This window comes from Physeter macrocephalus, chromosome 11 (assembly GCF_002837175.3).
Source record: "Physeter macrocephalus isolate SW-GA chromosome 11, ASM283717v5, whole genome shotgun sequence".
In the NCBI taxonomy this organism is placed as follows: domain Eukaryota; kingdom Metazoa; phylum Chordata; class Mammalia; order Artiodactyla; family Physeteridae; genus Physeter; species Physeter macrocephalus.
Genome location: NC_041224.1, coordinates 52,591,156 through 52,608,307, shown reverse-complemented (window position 1 = coordinate 52,608,307; position 17,152 = coordinate 52,591,156). Strand labels below are relative to the sequence as shown.

General features: G+C 42.0%; 1 protein-coding gene and 1 long non-coding RNA gene across 6 annotated transcripts in view; both read right to left on the bottom strand.

The window, feature by feature from the left end:
* Positions 1 to 1,554: 1,554 nt before the first annotated feature.
* On the bottom strand, positions 1,555 to 13,418 carry LOC129392527 (uncharacterized). Its single transcript, XR_008618568.1, has 3 exons — positions 13,363 to 13,418; positions 6,480 to 6,620; positions 1,555 to 1,676 (listed from the first exon to the last, which is right to left on the bottom strand). It is a non-coding gene; the product is annotated as an uncharacterized lncRNA (long non-coding RNA).
* A 360-nt stretch (positions 13,419 to 13,778) lies between these two features.
* The window catches only part of FAM81A (family with sequence similarity 81 member A), a 127,059-nt gene continuing 123,685 nt past the window's right edge, over positions 13,779 to 17,152 (bottom strand). For all 5 annotated transcript variants that reach the window (XM_007128514.4, XM_055088000.1, XM_055088001.1 and 2 more), the window contains exon 9: positions 13,779 to 16,072. In XM_007128514.4, coding sequence (XP_007128576.1) covers positions 15,948 to 16,072 — 125 coding nt within the window. In that variant the 3' untranslated portion in view covers positions 13,779 to 15,947. The remainder of the gene's footprint in view (positions 16,073 to 17,152) is intronic.

Here is a 17,152-nt window from a genome sequence, read left to right as displayed (position 1 = left end):
ACTGGAATCATATTATTTGTCCTTTTGTGTGTCAAAATTCCATTCCTTTTTATGGCCAAACAATATTCCATTGTATGGATAGCCATTCATCAGTGGATGGACATTTGGGCTGTTTCCACCTTTTGGCTATTATGGATAATACTGCTATAAATATTCTTGTACACATTTTTGTGTGAACGTGCGTTTTCAATATTTTTGGATCTATACCTAGAAGTAGAACTGCTGGGTCATGTGGTAACTCTATGTTTAACCTTTTGAGGAACTGCCAGACTGTTTTCCACAGCAGCTGCACCATTTTACATTCCTGCCAACAGTGTAAAAGAGTTCCAAATTTCTTCACATGCTCACCAACACTTGTTATTGTCTGTCATTTTTATTCTAGCCATATTAGTAGGATTGAAGTATTTCATTGTGGATTTTATAAACATTTCAATGACTAATGACGTTAACCATCTTTTCATGTGCTTCTTTTCTATTGCATATTATTCTGTTAAATTCAGCCCATCATCTCAACTGATCACATATTTGGACCCTACTCCTATACTGCAATTCTTTCAGTGCCTGGTCAATTGCAAATGTCATGGGATAGCCTGTTCTCAAAAAAAAAAAAAAAAAAAACTTATTGGCCATCTTGGGACAGATGGCAGGACCCTGCAGAATGACACAGGGAATCTCTTAGGTTGGCACTGAATCTCCTTTAGCCATCTCTGAGCGAGAGTGAATTCTCTCCATAGCTCTAACCCTAACCAGCTCTCTGCTCAGGCTGTAGGGCTCTCTCATCGCCCTCTGCCCTGGGGCTGCTTCTCTGCCCCTCTGCACTTTCAGCAGATGTTCCTTCAGACACCTGGGCCCCTTTTCCCCCACATTTGCCAGCTAAGCCCCCAAACTATAAAGTCTCCACACCACATCCATGGAGAGAAAACCATGTCTGGTTTCTGGAGAAATACCCAACTCCTCTCCTGTTTGGTTGGCTTATTCCTTCCTAGGTTCGTTCTCTCCCACCTAGATGCAATGCTCAGGAAGGTGAGAAGACCCTTCCCGATCCCAACCTGGAGTTTGTGCCTTAAGTGACAGGGCTCTTAAATACACAGACTCTCCAGCACCCAGGCAGTGTGGCCATGGTCGACTGAGCAGCCAGAAAGAGGCTCACTGACTGAGATGGACTTGTCTCCTGCTTTTAGTTCCTTCATCCAGAGCAGGGCTTTTCAAGTTGTGGTCTGTGGACTGAGTCAGACACACCTGAGGGATGGGGGATAAAACTCCACAACTACTAAAGCAGATTTTCTGTGGGGTGGATCCTGAAAAAAACACATTTAGAATAAGCACCTCAAGGATTCTTACCTACACTAAATTATGAAACCCAGACATCTAGAGGTGTTATTATTAACGTATTGTTAATCGACATACATGTATTCACAGGGCTCTTTAAAAACGTACATTTTTGTCCAAGGTCACACATCCTGTAATCAGTAGTGAGGATGCAAACACAGACCTTCCAACTCCTTGCCTTGTGTTCCTTCGCCAGTGTATCAGCTGCCTCGCTTTTGTCTGGGGCAGCCTCGGGGCCAAAGCCTGAAGCACAGTCACCTGCTTGACACCAGAGAGCCTTGTCACTTTCCTAGAAGACGAGGGGCCTCTGTATCTCACTCCATCTCTGTAAGTCTCTCTCCCTGTCCCTTCCAAGATATAGAATGTACACTAAGCAGCTGTAGGATAAATATCCACATAACCCAGATATTCGCTAATTTATGTCAACCTTCCTTCACCACCTTCATCCCCTAGCAAGCAGAAGGGATTGCATGCAAGTTTAAATAACTATAGAACCAACTCAGCTTTTTGCACCAAGTCATATTAGAAGTCACTAGCTCACCTCTGATTGGCTGTCTTTGATAGGGTGTCTACCTTGGTCCAATCAGCTGTGACCAGGGGCATAAGCCATCTGGGCAAAAGATTGTGTGCAGAACCATTTCATTTAAACCGTTGTGGGCAGTCACCAAAACCGACATTTCTAGAATAATTTAGAAGGTGGCCAAGTCACAGAAGGACTCCTGAATGTAAAGTTTATGATAATGAGTGTTCCATACATTTAGTGTTATTTGGTGATGCTTCAAACAGAAACAACACCATCCACTCTTAAATTTCAATACGTGTTCAGTAATAATCATTCATTCAACAATACTTATTAACTACCTATTAGCTACTGGTCTATTTTCTAGGCATTAGAATAAATTTATATTTTAAGAGGGATTCAGGGCTGTAGTGGGGCGGGGGATCACCATGTAAAGAAATAACTTCTTAACAGCAACAAGTATTTTCAATCTGAGAATAATGAACACCCACAAGGCTTTATTCAAAGGCCCAAGGCCAAGCTACCTACAACTACCTACAACTGGCAGTAGAAAACTACTAAAAGGACATGTTATGAAAACACCTGAGAAAGGTAGAAGGAGGAGTGAGAAAAGGAAAAAGGGATTTTTTTTTTTCAGGCTGAAACTAATGAGTTTTACACACTGATGCTATAATGGTAACTCTTTCTCATGTTCCTTGCTCCCCCTCTGCAGCTTTACAGGTCTGTGAGATGCAGGCCTAAGTGGATCTGTGCAAAGGAAGGCTCTGACATAGGAATTCCTTTCCAGAAGCTTGAGGGATCTAATAGGTGGTAGTAGGAAATGCATTAGACTTGATATCAAAGAAAGTGGGTGCTCAGCCTTGCTTCACTGGTTATATGACCTTGACCAAACTCCCCTGAGATTTAGTTTCCCTATTCGTAAGATTTAAAAGGTAATTTCTTACTCATTGTGTTGTTGTCTAAATTAAATGAGATATACAATTTTAAAGCATCTGGCACATAGTAGGTGTTCAATTAAAATTAGTAACTTTAGTTTCTTTATCTAAGGATGAGAATAATAATAGTAACGCAGGGGTGTTATAAGGGCTAAGTATTTTAGGCAAAAGTGTTTTGTAAATTACAAAGTCCTATACGTGTATCAGGTCATCATTATTTAAGAAAGTTGGGGTGGTGGTGGTGGAGTGTCGGGGGGTTTTTTGTTCCTTCTTAAAAATCTACCTTATTGCTCCATCTAATGAGAGACTTCATAGCTCTATAGTTTCCATAGTTGAAAAAGAGCCAAAATGAGGTTAAGCTGAAACATTTCTTCTTCTTGAGTCTTATAAAGCCAGAGAAATTTACCTCCTGGCTTTCGGAATGCCTGTTTAAGACAGGTCTGCCATAAAAGTTATTTTTCACAGTGTCCAGAAATAACAGGTAAATGAGATAATGTGCAAAATGTCACTTTCCATAGAGCATGTGCTCAGTGAATGACTAATGCAGTGGTCCCCAATGTTTTTACCTTCCTTCTGGAATTTTACCCCAAGCACAGACCCTTCAGAAAGATTAGTTTTTTAAACATGCATTAATTAAACAGTTAATTCATTTTACTTTTCATTCATCAAAGACCTTAGCCCATCTGGAACTATTCATTGGAGTTTCTAACTAGTCTGGGGCAGGAAACTGCCCTACAAGGAGCTGTGATAATGGAAGACAACATAAGGAAACCTGAAACGGTAGTTAATCCATACATCTTTTCATGGTTAGCATCTGACTTCTCTTAGACATTTTGAGATATTTGGGGAAATATCCTAGATCACAATCTAGGAGGAAGATATTCAGGTATATGTAATGGGATAATATTTTGAAATAAACTAATTGACTAACTGTGTCATTTGCATACCTTGCCTTCCGCCTGTCCCCTATGGATAGTTCCTTCTATGGAAGTATCTGTTTGCTGAAGAGGGAACTGGAATGGTGACAGAAGGAATGCCAAGAGAAAGTAGTCCACATTCACTTTTGAAACCCAAGATAGCTGTCTTCAACACCTAGACAAATCTCAAAAGCCAGGCTTTGTCACAAGAGAAAGAACCTGCTAAATTTCTTTTCCTGGTAGGAGCAACAGCTATGGACTTGGTCATAAACCAGACCTGCCTCCATGGTGCAGAAAGAACCCCCTTCTACCATCAGGGGCTTGGAATGAGGAGGACAAGGCAGAGTGGGAGGCCAGTCCAGACAGGAAGCAGAAATAGGACACCCAGCCTTCTCTTTCATCCAGTGGGGCATGAGGAGGAGAGAGGACAGCTGACAAACATGCCCTCCCTTTTCTCCCCCTTGGGGTGAAACCCAGAGGTGGAAAACTGGTCCAAATGTCCAGATGGGTTTGAGGATGCTGAGAACATTGTGCAGAGAGTGGACAAGCCGAGGTCTTACTTAAGAAACTCAGTGTGTGGCCTTGTCCATCCTGGTTTGGGCAGCAGTACAGCAGCTGTTGGACATATGAGTTCCTGGCCAGATTCTAGAGTGCGCGGCTGAGGGTCTGGGAGCTGCTGATAGACCAGCAGGGACCTGGGGCAGGGATAAAGGGGCTGCTCTGTCCAGACTTCTTGGCAGATACAGAGATCAGTGCCTAGCACAACGTGGGGCACACTCAAAACACCTTGGCTAATAGAGGTGCTGTTGGCTTATCAGCAAGCACAAACCTGGAAGTTCCAAATGTCGATGCAAATAATCAATCAACAATCTATAATAGGAACAGAAGAGAGCTGTGTTCAGCCAAACGGAGGATTATAGCCCGGGAGCACAGCTTTCTTTCCAAGAAAGAAAGCCCTCTGGAGAAGAGTGGTTTTCAGCACAGTTTTGTATCTTGTCAGAATCAAAGAACATCAAATATGACAGAGGTACATTCCATCAAGGTTTCAAATGAGGCAGATTAGCACATACATAGCGAGTCAGCATGACCTCGGTATCTGGGAAGGGAAGCTTATCTTCGAAGAAGTACTAGCTGGGGACTATGAAGGGGTGGGGAGAGGCATTTATCCCTATCTTCACAATGGACATATTTTACTTTTGGATAATGTATTCTTCTCTTAATGGTTAAAGCAGATGTACAATGCATGATAAACAGGCCATAAAACAGGCCATTCTCATTAACATGAATTCAAGCCAGATCATGTATAAACCAGGATGACTTACCCATACCTCAATATGTGAACATTTCTTCCATCACAAAGATCTACATGGCACTGGAGGAAAAGCATGTGTGTGATGGGGCAGAGCAAGTGATAATCCCGGGTGCAATTTACTCATTATGTCAGCCGGGGTCCATTCAGAAAGACAGAAACCTCCCTAGGTATTTCACACAGGGAATTTACTACAGAGAATTGGTCATCCAGGGTATGGAAACTGAGAAGCCAAATAGGGGACAATGAGGCATCCAGAGATCACAAAAGCTGGGGGAAAAAAGCTGCTAACTGTTTAGCCAGAAGGACAACATATTAGCAGCTAGATGGATATGGAATGTCTGAATTATAAATAGGGTTATTTTATAAAAATAAGAAGATGTAGGTAAATTCTTCCCCCAGGTAGCTGGCTGGTTCCTCCCTTATCTCCATCAGGCCTTTACATCTCAGCAGGGCCTTCCCTGGCCATCCTCCTGCGACTGGCACCTCCCTTCCTGGAACCCCCTACCCCCAGCCCCTGCTTTATTTTCTTCCAAAGCACTTACCATCAACTGACAGGCTTGGGATTTACTTGCCTGTTGATTTTCTCTCCCTACCCCCACCTCACACTAGACTTGAAACTCTACCAAGGCAGCCAGGGGCTTCCCTGGTGGCGCAGTGGATAAGAATCCGCCTGCTGGGCTTCCCTGGTGGCGCAGTGGTTAAGAATCCGCCTGCCAATGCAAGGGACATGGGTTCGAGCCCTGGTCCGGGAAGATCCCACATGCCGTGGAGCAACTAAGCCCGTGTGCCAAAACTACTGAGCTTATGCTCTAGAGCCCGTGAGCCACAACTACTGAGCCCACGTGCCACAACTACTGAAGCTTGCGCACCTAGAGCCCATGCTCCGCAACAAGAGAAGCCACCGCAATGAGAAGTCCGCACACTGCAATGAAGAGTAGCCCCCGCTCGCCCCAACTAGAGAAAGCCTGCGGGCAGCAATGAAAACCCAACACAACTAAAGATAAATAAATAAATAAGAATTTTTTTAAAAATTAAAAAAAAAAAAAAAAGAATCCGCCTGCCCATGCAGGGGACACGGATTCGAGCCCTGGTCCGGGAAGATCCTACATGCCGTGAAGGAACTAAGCCCGTGTGCCACAACTACTGAGCCTGTGCTCTAGAGCCCGCGAACCCCAGCTATTGAGCCCGTGTGCCACAACTACTGAAGCTCACGTGTCTAGAGCCCATGCTCCGCAACAAGAGAAGCCACCGCAATGAGACACCCGCGCACGCAACGAAGAGTAGCCCCTGCTCGCTGCTGCTAGAGAATAGCCCGCGCTCAGCAACAAAGACCCAACGCAGCCAAAAATTATAAAGGCAGACATTTTGGTCTGTTTTGTTCATTGCCACGTCCCAGCCAGTGCAGAGTTGGTGCTGAGTCACTATTATGGTTACAGCTTGTCTATCATACTATCACGCATCCTCACCTGCAAAGCCCACTTTTAATTTCTCTGGTTTCCTGTTCTAGAAAATGAGAGTTGAGTTCAAGGATCTCCAAGGGCTCTTCCACAGAGGCATTCCTTCGTTCTGGGTTCTTCCTATCGAAACATATTCCCTATATGTGGAATCTAAAAAATAAAACAAATTAGTGAATATAACAAAGCAGAAACAGACTCACAGATATAGAGAACAAACTAGTGGTTACGGGGTGGGGGAGAGGGGCATGATACGGGTGGGGGATTAAGAAGTACAAGCTATTATCTATAAAATAAACTACAAGGATATATTGTACAGCACAGGGAATATAGCCAATATTTTATAACTATAAATGGAGTATAATCTTTAAAAATTGTGAATTACTATATTGTACACCTGAAACTACTATAATATTGTAAATCAACTGTACCACAATTTTTAAAAAAACATTCCCTAGAAGTTTCTATTCTCTCCACATAGGGGCAGCAAAGGACAGTGAATCCCAAGGGCTGGCCAAGTGGTGTGGCAGAGCTCTCTCTATGATGACAGCAAGTGAGGAGACCGTGCAAGCATTTTCACTCCTCTCCATCCCACTCCCCTGCCATCCTCCTCTGAGTCTCAGAAAGGTCAGAGCTTTGTTTTCTTTGTGTCCCAACCTACCACCAAGAAAAACTGGGTCACAAGTTTGAAAATTAAACAAAGCATGACAATTAGGGATAAAAACAGACCAGAAACCACCTAAAGCAATCAGACATGCCTGAGATAAGCTAATAACAATAATTGAGAACTGGATTTAGCTCCAAATTTCTGGATCTCTGGGCAGGGCCGGGATTAGAATGAGGTGAGTAAGCTCTCATCTCAAATGCTAAATATAAAGAGAAGAGCAGCCAAAACCCTCAGCCATCAAAATAAATAGTATTTTTGTGCAATATTTCTAAAAATCTAAATTAACAACAAAAAAACCCTCAGGCACAAATGTCAAAAATTTAAATAAAATTACATAAAACATGTATATAGGGCACACATTTTTCTTTTTGCCTCAGGTCCAAAATAGCTCCACACAGCATGGTTTGTGGAGGTTTGGTATTTTGTTCATTGTGCACTTTGTGGCATTAATTTTGATTTTTAAAAAGTACTGCATTGACATACTATTTATCTTAATTACAGAGTATTTGGTGTCCCTTTATATTTTCCACTTTGGCTCACCCTAATCCAGGCCTGCTGGATCCGTCTCCCAAGGAGGCATCAGAATCACTCAAGTCATATACACACTACCAAACGTAAAACAGATAGCTAGTGGGAAGCAGCCGCATAGCACAGGGAGATCAGCTTGGTACTCTGTGACCACCTAGAGGGGTGGGATAGGGAGGGTGGGAGGGAGATGCAAGAGGGAGGGGATATGGGGATATATGTATATGTATAGCTGATTCACTTTGTTATACAGCAGAAACTAACACAACATTGTAAAGCAATTATACTCCAATAAAGATGTTAAAAAAAAAAAAAAGAATCACTCAAGTCCCCTGGCTGGCAACCCCTTGCTGGGCATCCTCCACGCCTGGGATGTCCTGGTGAGAATCTGCAGCTGGCCCCAGCCCTTGGTTACACACCTTGGCCCCTCCCCTTGGGTCTGGCACCAGCCTTCGGATCCTTCTCAACTCAGTCCAGGCAGCAACATCTACTGATCAGGACTGGCAGATGAGACAAAACCTTATAAGGACCTGGGAAATCATCTCTATTAGGGACAACTGACATAACATTGTAGGGATGAGGCTGGAGGAAAGTTCCGGGTCCAAAGCTCGTTCTAGGCTGACCGAGGAAGGTACAGAGTTGTGGACAGAGCTGTCAGTTGAAAAGGTGAGGAAATTATTGCTGTAGATCAGAGCTGTCTAACAGAACTTTCTGTGACAATAGAAATGTTCTACATCTGCACAGGACAATACTGTAGCCACTAAACACATGTGGCTATTGGGCATGTGAAATATGGCTAGTGCAACTGAGCAACTGAATTTTAAATTTTATTTAATTTGGATTAATTTATATTTAAATTTAAATGGTCGACGTGACTAATGGCTATTGTATTACAGGGCAGCTCTAGCTCAGTGATTCTCAAATTCCACTTGCATTGGAATCATCTGCAGGACTTGTTAAAGTAGGTTGCTGAGCCCATCTCAGAGTTTCTGATCCAGTGGGTCTGGGGTGGGGCCCGAGAGTTTATATTTCTAGCAACTTCCCAGGTGATGCCAATGTTGCTGGTCTGGGAACATGCTGAGACCACTGATCCAGAGATTCCAATCAGCTTTGGGATTATTAAACCTATCACGTTATGTCTTGGTGTTGGCTTATCTTGGAGCAAAAATGCCAGCCTGGGCTTTAGAGAAGGATAGATATGGATTCACATCCCTGCTCCTCCACCAATTAGCTTCCATAATCTGCTCCCTCACAAAATGGAAATAATAGTATATACCAAATAGGGTAATTACAAAGATTAAATGTGATAAGGCATATATGTCATTCGATATGTTTTTAAGGTCATTTCCTGCTCAGAAAGTGTATTAAATTGGATTATATATGTGGACAATGTAATTTGTAACATAACATCAGGCATTTCCACAAAAAAATTCTGTCAAGATTCCCCAGTGCTGGTGTGTTAATTATTGTATATAACAAATTACCCCCAAATGTAGTGACTTCAAACAACACGTATTTTATTACCTCACAGTTTCTGTGGGTCAAAAATGTGGATATGGCTTAGCTGGGTATTTCTGGCTCACTGCCTCTCATGAGATTGTAGTAAAACTGCCAGGGCTGCAGTCTCAGCTGAAGTCTTGACTCGGGTGGGTGCAACTCCAAATAAAAGTAATAAACTTATTCTCCTCTTTCACGTTAGTCACACTCTTTATATTAACAATACCAATTATAATAACAAACACCAACATTTACAAAGGCAACAAATATCCACCATACGTAAAAACCCCTATCTCATGTGCTTTTGTTACTAGCTTAATTCCAACAATAATATTCATTCATACAGGCCAAGAAATAATTATCTCAAACTGATGATGAATTACCATCCAAACCCTTAAATTATCACTTAGCTTCAAAACAGACTATTTCTCAATAATATTTGTACCAGTAGCATTATTTATAAGATGGTTTATTATAGAATTTTCAATATGATATATACACTCAGATTCTAATATTAACCGATTCTTTAAATAATTTACTCCTCTTTCTTATCACAATATTAATTCTTGTCACTGTTAACAACCTTTTTCAACTTTTTATTGGATGAGAAGGGGTGGGAATTATATCTTTTCTTCTTATCGGATGATGGTGTGGTTGAGCAGATGCAAATACAGCTGCTCTCCAAGCAATTCTATGTAACCTTATCGGAGACATTGGATTTATTAGAGTAATAGCATGATTTCTCTTCAACTCAAACGCATGAGATCTGCAACAAATCTTCATACTTGACCTAGGCCACTCAAACCTACTCTAATAGGACTCGTATTAGCTGAAACTGGAAAATCCACCCAATTTGGTCTTCACCCACGACTTCCCTCAGCAACAGAGGGCGCTACCCCCGTTTCAGCCTTACTCCACTCAAGCGCAATGGTTGTAGCAGGTATTTTCCTACTTATTCGCTTTTACCCTTTAACAGAAAATAATAAATTCATCCAAACAATAGCATTATGCTTAGGGGCTATTACTACACTATTTGCAGCAATATGCGCCCTTACCCAAAATGATACTTTAAAAAACTGTCGTTTTTTCCCTTTCAAGCCAGTTAGGCCTTATAATGGTAACAATCTGTATTAACCAGGCTTATCTAGCATTCCTCCACATCTGCACACACGCCTTTTTTAAGGCCATATTGTTTATGTGCTCTGGGTCTATTACTCACAGCCTACATGATGAACAAGACATTTGAAAAATAGAAGGCCTATTTAAAGCAGTACCTTTTACCGTAACAGCCCTCATTATTGGAAGCCTAGCACTGACAGGAATACCATTCCTCACTGGATTTTATCCTAAAGACCTAATTATCAAAACCACTAACATGTCTTATACCAACGCCTGAGGCCCGCGAATAACTCTAATTGCCACGCCCCTCCCAGCTGTTTATTGTACTTGCATTATTCTCTTCGCACGGCTAGGACAACCCCGCTTTTCCACCTTAACTTTAATCAATGAAAATAACCCACTCCTAATAAATTCCACTTCTTTGGTTCTTTTTTTCTAAATTATTATTGTGGTAAGCTATATGTAAAATTTATTATTTTAACCACTTTTAAGTGTACAGTTCTGTGGCATTCAGTACATTCACATTGTTGTGCAACTGTCACCACCATCCATCTCCAGAACTTTTACACCTTCCCCACTTGAAACTCCGTATGGATTAGATGTTAACTCCCTCCTCCCCACTGCACCTCTCAGCCCCTGGCAACTATCATGCTACTCTCTGTCCCTATGAATTTGACTTCTCTACGTACCTCGTACAAGTGGGATCATAGAATATTTGTCCTTTTGTGACTGGCTTATTGCACTTAACATAATGTCCATGTAGTAGCATGTGCCAGAAGTGCCTTCCTTTTTATGGCTGAATAGTATTCCACTGCATGCATATGCAATGTTTTGCATATCTATTCAACCATCAGTGGACACTTGGGCTGTTTCCACCTTTTGACTGTTGTGAATAACGCTGCTATGAACACAGGGATACAACTGTCCAAGTTCTTGCTTTCATTTCTTTGGGGTGAGGGGATTCACTTCAGTTCACTCACATGATGGCTGGAAAGTGTCAGTTTATTTCAGGCTATTGGACTGAAGGCCTCAGTTCTTGGCTACACCACACGGCCCTGTCCACGAGGCTACTTACAACAGGACAGCTTGCCTCCACAGCACAAGTGATGAGATGGGGGGGTGGGGATCCTTTTATAACCTAATCTCAGGAGTGACAAGCCACCATGTCGGCCATATTCTATTTTTTTTTTTTTTTTTTTTTTGCAGTACGCGGGCCTCTCACTGCTGTGGCCTCTCCCGTCGCGGAGCACAGGCCCCGGACGCGCAGGCTCAGCGGCCACGGCTCACGGGCCCAGCCGCTCCGCGGCACGTGGGATCTTCCCGGACTGGGGCACGAACCTGCGTCCCCTGCGTCGGCAGGCGGACTCTCAACCACTGCGCCACCAGGGAAGCCCATGCCATATTCTATTCATGAGAAGTGCGTTAACAAGTCCAGGCCATACTCCAGGGGAGGGGATCGCACAAGGGGTGAATACCAGCAGGTAGGGATCATTGGGAGACATGTTCCATACTGTCTACCATAGCCAGTAATTTGACTCTAATAGGTGGATCTGCAGTGCAAGTATCTATATAAAAGGATACCTAGAAAAGTCCTTTAACTCTGGATTTATACGGATGACAAAAGATGTTTTTGACTTTAACTGGACCCAAACCTCAGAATGAGAAACACAATCTTCTGCACATTATCCTATGTGTAATTCTACAGTACTGCTGCTCTTTGAAAGGATACTGAATTCACCTGGCAGTTTTTCCTGAGCACAACGCTGACGACTGTCTGCTCCTGATGCACACCTTTTGTCATCCAGCCCAGCCACACGCTGAGTCTTCCAGTTTATATACAAAAAAGCCTGAAATGCCAGCCAGCCATTTGGGTTCAGCCCCCATGGTTCTGAATCTCAATTCCCAACTTGAACTCTGGGCTCTGCATACTCAACCTCCGTATCTATCTTTACCCCTCCTGATGTGGAGTCTGTCCTTCCCCAGCTCTGATCCCACCCATCACAACCCTCTCAATGCTCCTGGGGAAGCCACACCTGCTCCACAGATGAGACCAACTAGCTTGAGGATCTACCCAGCCCTTCCCCTCATTCAGGGATTATCCCCATGCCGGTCCCATCTGCTTATTTCGTCATACGGGCTCTACTGCTCTTCTCTGTCTCAGGCTGGGCTATCGCTTTCTTCAGAGGTTAATCACTGCCCATACACAGTCCCCGCAGATAATGGGACACTTTGGACCGAAACATGGACCCCCACATATTTTCTGCCCTCCCCAGGCCCCATTTTTCACCATCTGATACCTAATATGTATTGCATAAATTACTTCAGTATTTTGAAAATGATAAACCAGCTCCCTCTTTTAAATTATTTTAATCTCTATTCTGCAGATAAGAAAAATGAGACTCAGAGAGGTTAAGAACCACCCAAGGTCACACAGCAGTGACAGAAAAACTCCACATAGTTACCATTGAGTTTCCAGGATGTCCCGAGTGGTTTGTGATTTTTTTTTTTCAGGCTGAAAGCCTAGTGGGATGAACACAATTCAGAGGGGGCTGTCTTTCTATTCTGCTCTGTACTCACCCAACACAACCCATCTCCCAATGCACAGAGCCACAGTCCACTACCTCGGACAGCCAAGGACAGGGGATGAAATGCCTATGATCCTACAGTCCTGTGGCATCAACTACCTCACCTTCACTGATACAACCAGAGGAAGACATCTGACCCAAGCAAAGCTAATAAGATTGCCTCTCTTTGGTATTTGGAATTGGGGCGTTAAAATGCACAGCGACTCAGATGGCAGAATTGTAAGGTCATGCAGAGACGGGGCTGGAGTCAGTGGCCTGGCAAGTCCGAGTTATGTGGGAAGCAAGGCTGGGGACTTCCCTGGTGGTCCAGTGGTTAGGACTCTGTGCTCCCAATGCAGGGGACTCGGGTTTGATCCCTGGTCGGGGAACTAAGATCCCGCATGCAGCATGGCGTGGCCCAAAAAAAAAAAAGTTAGGCAAGGCTGTATCTTTAGGGGTAGGGTAGGGTACGTGCCCAGGCTGTGGAAGTAGGCTGCCAGGTTTGATCATGCCTCCCACTTACCGCTGCAGGATTTGGGGCAAGCTGCTTCACCTTTACATGACTCAGTTTTCTCATCTGTAAAATGGGGAAACAAACAGTATTTAACTCAACTCGTTGCTGTTATAATGAAATGAGTGAACATCCACCAAGGTCGTAGCGTGGGCACACAGCACGCACTAGGAACTGCCAGCTGTGGTTATTCCAGAGCCGAGAAGACACCCGTAGCTGGAGACAAAAGGATGGAGCAGCTCCCCATGACTTTCCACTTACCAGCAGGTCTGCCAGGACTCAGAGTACTTTATTTCAACCACCGAAAGGTTTCCCCAGAAAAGTAAGAGGAGATATCCTATGGTATTTTACCTAATTAAATTTCACCTCACACTAAAACACTAAAAGTCTAAAAGTTTAAAAATCATACGCCACACTGATTTGCAAGTTTTATTCTTTTTATTGCAAATTTCTGATAAAGGAAACTACAGGGAAGCTGATTCTCATTTAAACTTTGGTGATAAGAGGACGTTGGAGCTCGGGGCTCACAACACGCGAGTCACCCAGGGGCCTCTGACGTGTGCGGCCGCCTGCATCCCCTCCCAGAGGTTCTGACTTAGTTGGTCCGGGGCGGGGGGGCAGTCTGGGCGTTGTAGCTTTTTGAACTGCCCAGGTGATTCCAACTTACAGCCAGGGTGGAGAACCCCCGCCAGAGCTCGTGACGTGGTGGTGGCAGCATTAGAGGCATCACCCACTCACGTCACCCCTTGACCTGAGTGCAGCTGGTGTCCTCTGTCCCCCTCTTCCCAGGTGTGACACGTGCTGACTCTTCCTCCTCGGGGCCCGCAGAGGAGAGAGACGCTGGAGGGGCCATGGCTCTCGGTGCTGTGGTTTGTGCTGAAACCAGGAGAACTGTACTAAACACGGCTACTCTATCACAAAAAGAAACTCACTTTCTGATTGCAAAAGAGCATTAACCTTTCTGTTTTTTCATTAAGTGGACATAGTCTTCCTATATAGAGATGCAAAGATTTGTGACAAAATAAGGAAATATATGTTGGATGACATATTCCTTATATGACTTCTCAGGTCCAAATTTAAAAAAATTTTGTCAAGCCATTGAGGGTAAACTATTATGTACTTCAGCAGCATAATTTATATGGGTAAACAGTAATAGCCAGTTAGAGATTTCATTTATGATTCATCCTAAAATACAAAATGCTTTAATTTTCCTGAGTCCTAGGCAAACAAAAAAAAAGTTTTTTAACTTTTCAAAGTATCCCTGTTTTCTTTTTCCTGGGCACCCTCATAGTTTAGAATGGCGTGTGTCTCACTATTAGTTTTTACAGACACAGGTGAACAAATAGCACTGGCGCCAATTTTCAATGACTAATCAAATATAGCGATTGAAAATAAAACACCCATCATCTATGAAGTTGCTCAAAATGAACGTTTCTTAACATTGTTATAAATGCAATATCAATTTGATTCTCTGGCCATACAAAAGTATGAATTTCTGTTCCGTTACTGATAGTGAATAATTAACATCTTAACAGTGATAAAATTTTTAGAGCATTTAAAAATACATAGGATCCCATTTTTACATCATAATTCTGATGTATTATCGTGCCTTCTATTTTGTCCGCAAAACTTTTATAGGGTACAGTGCACTGATGTGATAAAACCAAGGCACAGGAATATAGTTACAATAAGTGTATATAAACCTTAGCACTTTGTGCCAATTTTGGAAAAATTTAGAGAGGAGATCAAAGAGCCTGAAAAATGTTCACATTCCATTATGATTAATGAACAACTAATTGTGTAATAAACAGGCTATTAACCACCATTCCATTATTGAATATATGGCTATCACTATACAGGCGGTGGATAATCGAAAAAAGTTTTCAATATTAAAACCTGGTATAACTAGGTGGTCGATGTAGATAATTGTGCCTTGCATTATCTAGATAATTGTCTTAAGTTTCCATTTTAATTTGTAATCTATATGGCAGTTATCAATTTTTAAACTATTTTCACTGCATAAATGGTAGGTTTTTTTCCAAATGTTAAATCTCCTCCCCCTACAAAAGACAGAAGATTTACAAGAAGATACCAATATAAGAAATGCACAGACAACAATAATAAAATCCAAATATGGACTCAAAGGTTGAATTCTAATCTATCAGGACATTCTCTTAATTTAGGGTGAGGAACAACACATTCCTGTGATAATTCATTATCTTCTTAATTTAAAAAAATCACCACGACATTTTTTAAGAGTAAAGTCTTGGCTAGAGCATCAAGCATCGAAGGAAAATTGTTAAGTCTTTTCTCATTCATAAAACGAAAGGGATAAAAGCCTTTCAAAATCCAGGGAGGGGAGGATATTCCATTGAATTTAGAGAAGTGGAATAAAGTGGTAAAAACTGTACGTAATACTTTTAAAGAGAGTATTTTCAAGACTCCAGGTAAACATTTAGAATCATGAAAACACATTTCTCGGCACATGCACACCATGAATAGAACAATCCTGAATGCAGGTACAGCCTGGCTACAGAGGTATCCAGTTCCCGGCCCCACTGGCAAAACCACCTTTGAGGTCCATGTCCCAAGTCCCTTCACATTGGAGCTTCCGGCTTCTGCATCTGTTGGATTTGCTTCTGTAGCTGGTCCCTGTCCAGCTTCATCTTGGCTTCGAGAACTTGCCTGAGGGATCCTATGCTTTCATAGATGGCTGTAAACCCTATAAGAAGAGGTAAATTTCATAGGAGTTAATATTAATAATATTAGTTAATATTAAATATTTAGTTATTATATTATATTAAATATATAGTTAATATTAAAAAACAAGCCAAATCTACAGCAGATAGTAATAATTGATCTGGGCAAAAGATATCAATAGATACTAAAACCACTGGAATAAAAGTTTGATGGGAAACAGGATAGTTTACCTAGTTTCAGAGTATCTCCCTACAGATACAAAGGGAAAAAGGAAATATTACAGTGGAGAAATCTGACAGACACCACTTTAACCAAGAGATCAAAGCTAACTTTACCAACACTGGGAGGAACCAACATCATGTATCCTCGATAAGAAAACCCTGGGAAGGACACATCACTTCTGTGGCATTTCTGTTCAAAATGCACACCCTGAATCTAATTAAAAGGAAGCAAACAGACCCAATATGTGGGACACTCCACAAAATGCTGGCCTATGTTCTTTAATGATGACAATATTACTGTGGAACTGATCCAGATTAAAGGAGACTAAATAAAGAAACATGATAACTAAACATGATATGTGATTCTGGATTAGAACCTGGACTGGGGAAGGTCTGCTGTAAAGGAAACAATGGTGAAACTTGAAAGTTGAGTATTGAAAAATGTTTCATCAATATTACATTGTACCATAGTTACTTAAGAGAATGTCCTTGTTCTTAGGGTATATACATTGAAATAATATAGGGGTAAAAAGGTATTCTGGCTTCTGCAACTTACGCTCAAAAGATTTAGGGAAAAAAATTATATTCATACACACGCTCACACATTAAGCAAATTTCAGAAGTGTTAACAATTGGTGAATCTAAGTGAAAGAGGTATAGTTTTTGGACTAGTCTTAATGGTTTTTCTAAATTTGAAATTTCAAAATAAAAAGCTAAAAATAGAAAAAATTCCCAATCAAAAGTTAATTTTGTATTATTCTATATTTGTATTGTTTTTTTTTTAAATTAATTAATTTATTTATTTTTGGCTTCTTTGGGTCTTTGTTGCTGCGCACAGGTTTTCTCCAGTTGCGGTGAGCAGGGGCTACTGTTCGTTGCGG